Below are 13900 nucleotides of genomic sequence, written 5' to 3' on the forward strand. Positions count from 1 at the left end.
CTATTATCATTAATTTTTGAAATTACGTTCAGGGTGCAAACTTAAATAATACCTTCTTTGTATGATGAGATATTTTAGAAATGCCTATTACATATGTCCTTATAGATTGGTTGTTTTTGTGGAGCTATCCTATATGTTTGCAACCAAATTAAGTCTTGAACTGAATTATGATTGCACACACACACACACACACACACACACACACACACACACACACACACACACATTCGCGTCGCGTCGCATATATATGCGCTGGGTATATTCACTCCGTCCGAAAAAACTTGTCCTTCAAAGAGATATACCTAGCACTAATTTGGTGTTAGATACATCCATTTGAGGGACAAACTTGGGACAAGTTATTTTGGACGAAGGGAGCATATGAAAACAATTATGCACATGTTATCATTAAATACTAAAATGTACTTTGCTATTTCATTCTAATGCAATATTTTTTTGCGTCACCGAGAAACAACAACAAATGCGTAAACATATATTGGCAACTAGGTAGATATTTGCGTTGTATAATGAATTCTAAACACCTTCAGTTCACTTCAAAAATCATCACACCTTTATGTTTTTGCACAACACCACTTATCATGTTGCTTGTTTTTTTAGAAAAGTTATCATGTTGCTTGTTGCGTGGCATCATGAAAGATTTCAAGGATTTGCTGATGTCGTTAAGTGTATGTATGAGGCGTGAATTTTTTTTCTCCCGTTGCAACGCACGGGCACTTTTCCTAGTTACCTGCTAATTTAGCAAACCTTGGCCTTTTCTAAAAGTGCTAATAGACGGCAATCCTGATAAATGAATCTTCTCAATCAGTGCACGTACCCTAAAACGCACGACACCGTATTTCACGATCATACCAATTGCCTAACAAAGCCTTGACCAGGAAAGCACGGAATGCATTAAAAATGGGATAAGGATACCAGTTGGTCAGCGGTCAGACGAGCTGGTTTTGCTCACATAGTCGCCATCGGCCTCACATGCGCCACCACACATCTCGTCCGCGGCCTCGCTTTCTTTTCACACCCCACAAGGCGCGCGCGGGCGCGCTGATCCGTGCAGACGCTAAAGTATACATCCTACTTCTGGAGATTAGCTGAAATAATTAGACGATGTTTAGCTTTTACTGAATTCTTTTCAACAGCAACAAAGTGATATCACCACACAACCACCTAATTATAAGGCCAACGCTAGGCGCCGGCCCGCCCGTCCAAATTTCGTTCGTTAGTGTGCGAGCCGCCTGATTTCCGCAATGACGTTCATTGAAAATGGACCAGGCGTCCCGTTTCACCCACCTCCCGTCGCGCACCGCCTCCCTGTGGGTCTGCTTGTCGCCCACCTTTGCCTCTGCCTACATCTACCTTGCCCCAGTCTGCTTGTAGACCGGTGGAGACCACTCGTCGTCGATGCCGTTATGACCAGCTGCAGTGCCACGGTGCTAGCATTCGTGACACATAGTTGGAGCTTTGCTTCAGCTGGTTATAGCAAAATCGATTGCTGCGTTAAGCAAAATAATAAATCAAATGCAGCAAAATCATGGCGGCCACGCCATCACCATCGAGCACTATCCTCTATTGTTGCAGCGAAAACAAAAGCTTGTTCCAGAAAAAACGATTGCTAGTTCTAGCAAAAACACAAGCTGGTTCCAGCAAAAATAATAATCAAATGTATCAAAATCATGACGCCCGCCACCGCTGGCGTCGCCCAACACTATCCTCTCCTGTTGCAGCAAAAATTGAAAGTTGATTTCAGCAAAATCAGATGGTTTCAGCAAAAAATCAAATAAGCAACTACTTAAACGCTGCCACCACCGTCACCGCCCATCACCATCATCGACTGACGCAGATCCCCCGGCCGGTTCCAGCACCGCACCTCATCAGTCACAACACGTACCCTGCGTTGCCGCCTTGCTGGTTCCAGCACCGCAACACACCGCCTTGCCGGTTTCCAACATGCTGACACTGGATGGGGTTCGGTGTTGTAGCAGCATTACGGTGGCGGTGGGTCTACAGGTGTGCCGGCAGTTGGGGAGGTCTGAAGAGATAAAGATAGGATGGGGCAAGCTTGGATGAGCAATCCGGCAGCCGTGATAAAAAAAGAGGAGCGAAGCGACAAAGACAAAGGGGAAACGGGTGAATAATGTGCGCCTTAGAGATAAAGGGAGAAAAAAGAAGTTGTGCGCGTGTGGCCCATAGTGACTTGGCTTGTGTGCACATTAGAAACGTTTTCACAATTATAATGGATTAATTTATGTGGTTCGTGGACTAAGCGTAGATTAGACGATTAGGTTTCTTGTGGTGGAACCAACCCACTAGGGTTGAAGTCCTAGACTTAGCACTGATGCTCGCATTTTCCTGAATTTAGTTCAACCTTTCCGGCAATGTTAAGAGGTTGTGCTGGCTCAGTATCTCGAAGATGCTCATAAGAATAGGGGTTTACATGCATGCATTCGTACGAGTGGCTGTATGTGCGTGTATGTGAGCATATGTATTTGCACTATGTTAAAAAATATGTGCTCCAAGTACTCATAAATATTCTGACATGTATCGTTTTGCATTTACTCACTTTATTTTTGTAAGAAATAGATTCATCACCCGCAACGTACTCCTCTTCCGCCCTAGTGAGAGCGATCTTGCGCGCCCTACCATCACTTCTCCTCCACTGATAAATCGCCGCCACCACCTCTTCTGTTGGCCGTATCGGTGTTGGTTTCCGAAGAGACCCTACTACCACATGGATATGTAGTTTCCCCATTTGGGATTACGGATTTTAGATACGAATTCATTGTCCGTCACTTTGGGTTTTCAACGTGGTGATGGTTGATTAGTCCCTTTAGTGATTCGGGAAAGGAGTAGAAATGATTCTCGTTTTTTCCACTAGAGATGACCCCGAGTTATCAAATCCATGAGAGGACGGTGTCCTTTAAGCAAGGGATTCTAACAAGTTTTTGCAAGAGAATTAAATTCCGTTTTTTGACTAGATCGTAAATCAAGCTGACACTGAAAACACTTATAGTAAAAATACGCATGAGTATGAGGTCTTATACTTACAACCATATATTTATGCTGCGATCATCATATCTTAATTTGCGCCCTAGAAGTTATCCATCGGAATGTGCTTATTACGTATCGAAGTGGGGGATGTGTCCAAATTACGTCTTGACCGGCACACTTCCTGCATCAAGAGTCAGTTATCCACTCGAAGGACCCATCTGTCGCGTGGGGCTGCCCCAGTAATTAAGATAGCAATAATCAGGCAGAAACATTGGGCGTTCAATGACTACACCTCTTGAATCCCCAGAAATAGGATCTGTGTTATCGTACTAAACCTTTTTGTCACTGATTAGAACAACACATCACGGTCTCTATACCCTTAGCCTCTCTGTGACTCGCACTTTATGATCCTAGGTACATGTAGGGATCGAGAACGTGAATGAGACAACGGACAACTACGTAACAACTTTATGCTACACGTCTGAGACTTTAATTCAAAGTACTTCCATCGATCCCTCCAAAAAATACATTGGGTTGCAAGGCATTGCCTCAACCCATGACCTTAGCGAACTATTCACATAGAAAGATCAGATCACACAAAGAACTCATTGAAGAACATATCATGAAGATTGATTGATAATAGGTCTTACAATGTATGACAGATGTGATACACGCTTACAAGTATAGCTAGATGGCTGAGAACTATGGTGGTGATAAAGGTTGTGGCTATGGAGATGGAAAATGGCGGCGGCTAGGGTTGATGTGGATGGCTTTCTGTGAAGATGACAATGGGTGGCTTGTTCTGCAATGTTCTATTGCTCATTGCGTCAGGCCCTTTATAAAGGTTGTTCAGGTGGATCGGGCGCCTCAGTTAGCATGCCATATGACCATCCATACGAGCAGGGATGGTCGTATGGAGGGCCGTCTTTTGCTATGTGGTGCGTCCCCCACCTGATCTCCTCTATCTTCACTTTACTTATTTTCATGTAAATTTCATCCATAAATAGCCTATTTCCCGTGAAAATAAAATAAAGATCGGATATTTGGAATCCTTTGCATTCATTGCTCATTAGTGGCAATATCGGAGCGAATATCTCGGTTTAAATTGAATATTTTGGTTTAAAATCAGGTTAGAGGAGTGTAAAAATAACACTCATTAGTGGCAGAAAATCATCTCTCGTGATGCGTCGTTGATGGTGGTGGCAACGTCTCGTCGACGAGTAATTATTCCTCGAGCGTTCCCATCCGCGGCAACGACGATGATTCATGGGTGTAAATTCTCGTCGCCAGTTCTATATGGTGCTGCTAGGTTTTGTAGGGTTTGTCGGTACGTCGACGATGACTTTCCCTCACAATTGGATCCCTTGGCCTCATCTGTCATATAGGCGTGCCCTCGGTGTGGCTTGAGGCCTGTGAGATCTAATGGAGGTCGAGCTCTTGAATCTATTTCTCTTCCTATTTGTGTTGCCTTCTTCTCCAGGGCGATGGTCCGGCATATGACCGTGGTTTTGATGGCTACGTGTCCATAATCAACAATATTAGGCCGTCTCTGGCGATGGAGGGGCTTGAAGTGGCACCCCATCAGCTTGTTTAAGAGGATGAAGACGTTCAGCCCCCAATGAAACCCTAGAAGCTGAATTTCACGGTTTGGTCCATGATTACTAAGGTGTTGTTCTGGATGCTCGCCTCTCCGTTAGCGACAAACGATAATTTGGCACATGCAACCAGCTATGGCTGCATCTTTGTGTAGATAATTTGGATTGGAGACTTTTTCATTGAGATTCGGTGGTTCAATTCATGAGACGGCATCATTAGCGTTCTTGTGGAATATGCATTTTTTTCATAAAGCTAAGAGACACTACTTGGCGTTTCTTTGAAGATAACGACCGTGGGAGCTGATTTTTGTTGTTGTCTTTTTTCCCTTTGTATTGGCTGTCTGTATCATCGTGTTATTATATATGTATTTATTTATTTATCAAACTGGCGTTTTTAAACAAAATTTCCCCTTTTTAAAATAAAAATGTTTGTTCGGACGACAACCTTTGGAGCATTCAGGGGACGCAATGGTTTGAGAGTTGGTCAAGATTAACTAAGTGGTCCTCGTAAAGAAGAAAAGTGAAGTATGACTCTCTGATCATCCACCTTAAAAAAAACTGATGTAGTCCAATCAATGGAGCTGTGCTAGTAAACAATCATGGTCAACGATCTCACATCATATACACAACTAATGCAAGATTAGCCGAATAAAAAGGTCTCCGGCCTCTGGATGTCACATGCATGCACGATGATGATGAGTCGTAGGATTTCGTTGAAGATTTTTCTCTGCATCCCCAATCCACCTATGTACTGGCTTTGGCTCCTTTCCCTGGAGGGTATTTAGGGCAACTCCAACACCGATCATCAAACCGTCTGTAAATATTTAAATTAAATGGTTTGAATATATATATATTTAAGGCAACTCCAATGCAGATCACTAAATCGATTGCAAATATATGGCCAGACACTTTCAGCCATTCAACGTGGCTCACCTAAAATGTCCGGACCGATCCCTTTGCTTAGAGCACCATCACCTCCCTCCTCATTCCACCGTGCGCTGCCACGATAGAGCCACTGGAGGAGCCAAAGATGATGTTTGTTGTCTCACAGGTGTCAGGACCCAAACCCGAAGGATGACCTCCGCACGGTTGCGTCCGCTCAACGTCAGGCCGACGCCTCAAGAGGAAGACGAAGGTGGAGAAGACGGTGGTGGCCGGTCAGGTCGTAGCTTGCTATCCAAAGCGCACCGCCTGGCCAGTGACGCCCTGTAAATCACATGCCTTGCACGCCTAGTGTAAGACACCCTACTTCTACACGGCCCAACACCTTGGTATGCCTGACACGTAGCAATCGCCGCAATAGTTGCAGCCTCCTTTAATCAAGTGTCGTCATCGTTGACCTCAACAGCGACTACGGTTGCACGGATTCACCAATCCTTGTCCGACCATGAATTCCCTCTATGGAGCTCTCGTCTGTCGGGGCCGATCACTATTTGTTCGAATGCCTCAACCAAGCAAGACAACGACAAAGGATACGGCAATGAACATTATCCACAACAGATGCGTCTATGAAGACGAACAAGTGGATGACTCCCAGGCGGAGCAAGATCTATAGCCGTACACCCAGCTGCATGACACCCAGTAGGCGTACACCAGGCAGCAAGACTTTGAGCCGGACAACCATTGGCCGCTAGCGCCAACACAAAGAAGAAGTGGGGAACCACCTAGTTTAATAAGGAGGATGAGTTGATCTACGGGGCGTGCTTGGCAACTAGTGTGGATCCGTTTCATGGCAGGGAGCAAAGGGACACGACTTTTTTGGTAAATTACACATGATTCATTGTTGGTGAGCAAAGCAAGTGGGAAACACATTGTCAATTCTGCCAAGACCATTGTCAAAGAAGATGGTGATCCAACAAAACGAGGGGTCGCACCGGCCACCCATGTGGCTAGGTCGAGGGTGGCAAAGTGGAAGACGGAGAAGGAAAAGCGAGAAGGGGTGATGGCCAAGATGACGGAGAAGTTCAAGGTCATGTTAGCAAAGAAGGAGGAGGCGGTTGCCAAGGGCAATGCGATGAAGGGGGTCAAGAAGGTGGAGAGGTTTGACATGTTCATGGAGATGTAAAAGAAGAAGCGTAAGTTCCAGGAGATGAAGATTGCTATTAGGGCCGAAGCCGAGACGCGGAAGTTGTTGTCAGCCGACGGACTTCGATCCTAGTGCGGTGAAGTTTGTTCAAGAGTATGGTGCTAGCATGTACAAACGCTTTATGCGAAAGGAGTGTGAAAAGAAGCCAAAAATTGAGTTTTTCGGCACCGACGGCTGAACCGGAGGCTTTTGGATCGGTAGATGTGAAAAACTGGTTGAACATCGGTTGCTTTTGGTTGTAGTTCTTCACAACTATTTAAATGTATGGTTGAGTTGCTATTGATCTAGATAAATTGGTGAAAGAAAGAAGGCCGAATAAGGCCAGGCAGGTATTTTGATGATCCCAATTGGATGGCATCTGTCCGGTCGGATCTCCATGGACACGAAATGTGTCCATAATGATTTTTTTGAGAAATTTTCTGTCTATTCATCTTCAATCATGACAGTACAAAGAACACAAGAGGTAATAAAAATTACAAACAGGTCCACAAACCACCTAGAGACTACAAGCATTGGAGTGTGCCGAAGGCACGCCGCCATTATCGCCCCTTCCTTGCTGGAGCCAGGCAAACCTTATTATAGTAGACAGTCAGAAAGTCATCATGCTAAGGCCCCGTAAACCAGCGCACCAGAGCAACAACCATCGCCGATGAAGAAAGTTGTAGATCGGAAGGATCAAATCTGTAAACATTCAAATGAAGACAAACGAAGAACAGATCCAAACAGACCCAGACCAAAGAGTATCGACTGAATCCCGCGAGATCCGAGGGAGACACACCTCCACAGCCCCTCCGACGATGCTAGATGCACCATCGGGGCGGGAGTAGAAAGTGGGAGACATTATTGCTACTGAGGTACATCGTTGCCGCCACACAGCGCCAACGATGACATTAAACCTAACAAAAACGAGAAAGGGGTCCCTCCTATCGACGGGGGACCGAGGTCCTTTGCACCTCCTTGGCCTAAGAGCATCTCCAGCCGTTCGGCCCCCCAGGGCGCCGAAAAAGAGCGACCGGGGGGGGGGGGCGGGGGGTGAGCCGGCGATAAACTTGGCGCTGGGGGCGGTTCGGCACCTAGCCGTCGCCCCCAGGCGCCGATTTCGGCCCAGTGTGCGGCCCAATTATGTCCAAAAGCGGCCCGATATTTGCGTGAATCGGCCCATATTCGGCGCGGTTCGGCGTGTTTCAGCGTGAATTTTCGCATACAAATAGAAATCAATTAGTTCGTCACATAGTTCGGCATGGTTCGGCGTGTTTCGGTGTTTTTCATCATATAAATCAAATAGTTCAACAAATAGTTCAATACAAATTATATAGTTTAACAAATAAAAACTCAAGTTTCATCACATGTCATTCCCGGCCTCGCCCTTGAGCCTCCATAGGTGCTCCACCAGATCGTGTTGCAGTTCTTGATGCACCTATGGGTCTCGGATCTCCTGACGCATATTGAGGTAGTTAGTCCAGTTTGCCGGCAGTTGGTGATCAACTTGGGCAAGAGGACCCTGCTTGTAATATGGTTCAGTGTCAAACACTGCTCTTCCTGCTCACTCTCAATGATCATGTTGTGCAAGATGACACAGCAAGTCATGATATCCCACATTTGATCTTTCGACCAGGTCAGAGCAGGGAATCGGACAACAGCAAATCAAGATTGGAGCACACCAAATGCCCGCTCGACATCCTTCCTGCAAGCCTCCTGAACCTTCGCAAACCAGGCGTTCTTGCCTCCTGGCATAGGGTTTGAGATGGTCTTCAAAATGTCGACCATCTCGGATAGATGCCATCAGCTAGATAGTACCCCTTGTTGTACTGCCGTCCATTGACCTTGAAGTTCACTGGAGGAGAATGACCTTCAACAAGATTGACAAAGACTGGGGAGCATTGCAGGACGTTGATGTCATTGTGAGTTCCTGACATCCCAAAGAAAGAGTGCCAAATCCAGAGGTCCTGTGTGGCCACTGCCTCAAGTACCACACTACAACCGCTTTAGGCGCCTTTGTACAACCCCTGCCAACCAAATGGACAGTTCTTCCATTTCCAATGCATGCAGTCGATGCTTCCAAGCATCCCAGGAAATCCTCTTGCTTCAATCTGTGCTAGGATCCGAGCAGTGTCTTCCTCATTGGGTGTTCGCAAGTATTGCGGTCCAAACACTGCCACCACTGCCCTGCAGAACTTGTAGAAACACTCAATGGTGGTGGACTCGGCCATGCGCCCATAGTCGTCGAGTGAATCACCGGGAGCTCCGTATGCAAGCATCCTCATAGCTGTCGTGCACTTCTGGACCAAGGTAAATTCAAGTGTGCCGGTACAATCCATCTTGCACTTGAAGTAGTTGTCGAACTCCCGGATGGAATTCACAATCCTGAGGAAAAGCTTTCGGCTCATCCGATAACGACGCCGAAATGTTTTCTCACCATGCAATGAAGCGTCGGCAAAGTAGTCCGAGTAGAGCATGCAGTAGCCTTCCAAACGATGCCGGTTCTTTGCTTTCACCCGCCCAAGCGCCAAGCCACCTGCCTCGGCTTTTCACTGCTCGCGAGCAGGCCGGCGAGGGTGGCGAGAACCATGAGATGCTCCTGCTCCTGGACGTCGGCTTCAGCTTCCTCCTCCAGCAACGCCACGCTCGCCTCCTCATCTTCGGAGTCCATTGCCGGGCCGGGCAATTCACCGAACACCTTGCGGGCGAGGTGGGCGCAAGCCCGCCGGTGTACAGACCCTGCGCGGCCGGAATGCCGGAAAAGTTGCTCGGACGGCGGCGAAGAGGCTGCCTCGGCGAAACCCCTTCTTTTTCCCGGCGGGAGATGGTCTACCTAGCTGCGGTGGGCGGTGGACGGCACCGGGATCGGCAGGGTGGCGACCGAGCGCGGGGGGTAGGAGGCGAATCTGGACGGGTGACTTGACTTTTCGCCTGCCAATGAGGCCCCAGGAATGTTTTTTCCTTGCGCCAGAGCCCCCGAGCGTCCCCCAGTGCGCCGGGTTCGGCCTGTGATCGCCGGGCGCAAAAACGGGCCGAGCCGGCGGAATTCGGCGTCCTGGGGACGCGACTGGGCCGTCTTTTCGGCGCCGGCGTAAAAAAATCACCTGAGGAGGCTGTTCTGGGGGCGCGGCTGGAGATGCTCTAAAGGCCATAAGAGATGGGACGGACCGGCGCCGACAGGACGAGGAGGAAAGCTTGAGATCTTTTCTTGTGAGTTTCGGTTATCTTATCCCGTGTCCGCAATTTTTTTGATGATGTCTAATAGGTGATTCACGTTAGCGTTGCCCTTAATTTATCACGGAGATGATATTGAGCCATTTGATGGGATTGATTGCGTTGACCAACATGACGTAAGTCTGGGAAATTAGCTCACCGCTACAGGAAAATATGCATATTTTGAGGAGTGCTGCCCCATATAAGCATTTCTCTCTCTGTATAATTGAAAAGAAACATGTATTCCATGGTCAACAGTGAAATCCAATTGTTGTAAAAGATAGATATTAAATACCGTATAAAAAATGTACCCTGACGAAAGGAATAGGGTAGCTGCGCGTTTGTTTTTCAGTTTGAAAAAAATATTTCTCGTAGGACGAATAGGAGCTCAAAAATGGAAAAGAAAGACACCATCAAGCCCGCAACAACGCTAGAGGCCAACCATAAAAGGTGAGACGCCTCCAATCTGCAAATACTACATCAACCGCAAGGTACACAAGTAGGCCTTCTCTTAGTTAATTGCACACTAGCCAGAGGAGAGAGAGAGAGAGAGAGAGAGAGAGAGAGAGAGAGAGAGAGAGAGAGAGAGAGAGAGAGAGAGAGAGAGAGAGAGAGAGAAGGGAAGAGCATGGAGCCCCACATGGAGAGCGCGCTCCGTCAAGGGTTGACGGAGCCGGAGCGGAGGGAGGTGGAGGGCGTGGTGGAGGAGCACCACACATTCCCTGGGCGCGCCAGCGGGACGTGCACATCGCTGGTCACACAGCGCGTGCAGGCGCCTCTCGCCGCCGTGTGGGACATCGTGCGCGGCTTCGCCAATCCGCAGCGCTACAAGCACTTCATCAAGTCCTGTGCTCTCGCCGCCGGCGACGGCGCCACCGTGGGCAGCGTCCGCGAGGTCACCGTCGTCTCCGGCCTCCCCGCCTCCACCAGCACCGAGCGCCTCGAGATCCTCGACGACGACCGCCACATCCTCAGCTTCCGCGTCGTCGGCGGCGAGCACCGCCTCCGCAACTACCGCTCCGTCACCTCCGTCACCGAGTTCACGGACCAGCCTTCAGGCCCGTCCTACTGCGTCGTTGTCGAGTCCTACGTCGTCGACGTACCGGAGGGCAACACCGAGGAGGACACCCGCATGTTCACCGACACCGTGGTCAAGCTCAACCTCCAGAAACTCGCCGCCATCGCTACCACCACCACCACCTCTTCCCCACCGCCGTCGGATGAGCAAAGCTGATCATCGGTCCCGGCCGGTTGCATGCAATGCATGCATTGTGATGCTTTCCTGTTTTCTTTTCTGCACCAAAAAAAGGAGAGAATTTAATGTTATTGCGGTTCTGATGGGTGATGACATCGAAAGAGGGTGCAAGTTGGTGTTATTTTCCGTTTTAGTTTTTGTATGTATATATCCCATCGTTATCTTGCAATGTCATCATGTTATCACTCTTTTTTGTTTTTGCCAATCTCTCTTCAATATTGGGTAGTTGGTACTCATACTTTTAAGATAGCGCTTTGGTTCGGCATTTTAAAAAGTAAAAAGTATTAGTTGCCAAGGTCACAAGAAAGAGCAACCCTAGTGCAAGTTGGAGTTAATTGCTAAAAGAATTCAGGCTCACCTAAATTCGAAGACTTCGTGTCTTTGCTTTATCCTCTTTACTTTTCAATTTCGTTCAACATGAGAGTTTTGCTCGATATTTCTCACATGTATTCTCGTTATCAAAACGGATACAATAAAGTCAAGACTGTTTTCGGGTGTTGCCAGGTGTTAGTCGACACCAAGTCTCAGTCAAGTGACATAACATGTAAGAAAAGAAAAACCTATTTTTGACATATCTTGATGTAAGATTTCACGAATACAGTATCGACTGAGATGTAGCAACGTTGTTTTGTAATAGCTTATTGTCTGACATATGAGCGAATCCTATCTCTATTTATCTCTACTTTTTTTTGGGGGGGGGGGGGGGGGGTGTACTTATCTCTACTTTACTTATAAAGACATGACTTACAATTCTTTTAAAGCCACCAAACTTAGTGCACACAAGACAACCAACACCCTACGGTCTGATCCTTCTTGCTTGGGCGGTCCGCCAACCCAATCAAAGGTTAAGATTCAATGTTCTGCCAATCAGAACCATCATCACCAACAAACTGCCCCGCGCACGTCTTGCCTCTCCTGATAGTCCGTAGCCACGATCTCCCTCACACAAACACGCCGATGCACCTTCCTCCCCCACCCAACACTAAGCTCCGGTGACCACACTACCATTGACGCGACGTCCATGTTGCTTGTGGCGCCTCTGTTGCCGCCCTCGATGCAGTGCCCACGTTGCCCCGCGTCTGGTTGCTCACGTCGTATCTTGGCCACCTAGCTCTACATCTGACGTGGCTGCCCTCAACAGGTGCCCGGGCCACTCCGCTTCACTCTACCTCGGGTGTGGCTGCCTTGCCCTTCATTGATGAGGGCCAAACAGTGTGGGTATTACTATTATTTATTTTGTTTTGAAATGGCAGGATTTCTGCATTCATTAGGAAGAAAAGAGTTGCCCGGTTAATTAGAGAAAACTGGAAAAAAACCTGAGCTTGGTTAATTATGAAAACCGGGTGAAAACCATCATGAACCACTGAGCGGCACACACATGGAACCCCCCCCCCCCCCCACCACCACTCCAAAGAGAGCCTCTTAAGACAACACACATGCGTCATTGTCATAACTCTTCCCCAAGAAGGCGTCATCGCCATCCCTAAACCTTGAGCAAACGACACCAACTTTGCCATAGACGATCGTCGACTCGGCCCACACTATAGGGGGCGTGTGGAAGTATATGAAGCGTCGCGCCAAAACTCAGTCACCTGCGACCAGACAACGCAGTTCTGACTCTACGGAAAACTACAAAGGACATAATTAAAAAAACCAATCTTCAGTTACCTGCCCTTCTTGCATACAAGCTTCAGTAGTTGTACGAAATCTTGTGAAGGTGAGGGAGAGCAGTTTTACGAAAACTGAAACATGGTTAATGGTATATGTCACGCATTCGTGAATGAATTCTTTTGATAGCGGAACCAGGTAAGAAGGTATACTCCCTCTGATTCAAATTAATTATCGCAACCTCTATACAATACCTTACTTACATTGTATAGAGGCCGCATAAATTAATTCAGATTGGAGGGAGTAACAAACTTCTTGTATTCAGAAGAGGCTTGTAGTCTTCATTTTGTAGTGCAATATTTTATGCTAAATCATCTGACCGGGTAATATTGGTAGGTCTCTTGGATAGGCTGGGTCATATTCGATTACTTCATTGTGGAACTAATACCGAGCATGTCTTTTACATAATGAAGATGTTAATATCACCATAAGTACATGAACTTGCATGGCGATAACAGATACATACAGAAACTTGAAAAGGCAAGAAAAATGGTCACTTAAGTCTTGATGCGGTAACGGTTTGATACAAAACGCTGATCAACTGCCAGATCGGACACCATGTCATCAACTGGCACGCGCTCGCGCTCGTTCTTTTTTGGAGAAAACCCCCTGATTGAATGCCATATATTTCCAAGAAATTATTAGCGATGAGATGGAATGTAAACTTGTAAAAACGACCCCGTTTTGCCATGAAATAGCACATAGGTCAGATAACTCTTCTCTTTAATTTGTATGCAGTTTTGCACCGGAGCATCTAACTTACGAGCCTTGCTTCGGTACACCCCCTCACAAACCGTATAAGGGCAATATGATCATTTGACCATAAGGTATACCCATCTTCGTATGTGGTACATACGAGCTATACGTAGATGTACATAGCCGATCCACCTAGTTTCTTCTTTTTGGTTTTGTATGGCCTTTTTTTGGTTTTATTCATTTTTTTTATTTTTATTTCTTCATTGTACACACCCCCTCTGACCTTGGCTCGACCCAACCTTTTCTTTTTATGCAACCTTCAAAAGGTAAACACGTTATGTTAGACTCGAACTCAAAATTAACCTCACGGTTCATAACCAGACATGTTAACCACCTGGCATACTTCAC

General features: G+C 47.1%; 1 protein-coding gene across 1 annotated transcript; it reads left to right on the plus strand.

Moving 5' to 3' along the window:
• Positions 1-10424: 10424 nt before the first annotated feature.
• On the plus strand, positions 10425-11626 carry LOC123065220 (abscisic acid receptor PYL9). Its single transcript, XM_044488562.1, has one exon. It carries the CDS (start codon positions 10502-10504, stop codon positions 11105-11107), a length of 606 nt encoding a protein of 201 aa, XP_044344497.1. The 5' UTR covers positions 10425-10501; the 3' UTR covers positions 11108-11626.
• The last annotated feature ends 2274 nt before the right edge of the window (positions 11627-13900 follow it).

Source organism: Triticum aestivum, chromosome 3B (assembly GCF_018294505.1).
Source record: "Triticum aestivum cultivar Chinese Spring chromosome 3B, IWGSC CS RefSeq v2.1, whole genome shotgun sequence".
In the NCBI taxonomy this organism is placed as follows: domain Eukaryota; kingdom Viridiplantae; phylum Streptophyta; class Magnoliopsida; order Poales; family Poaceae; genus Triticum; species Triticum aestivum.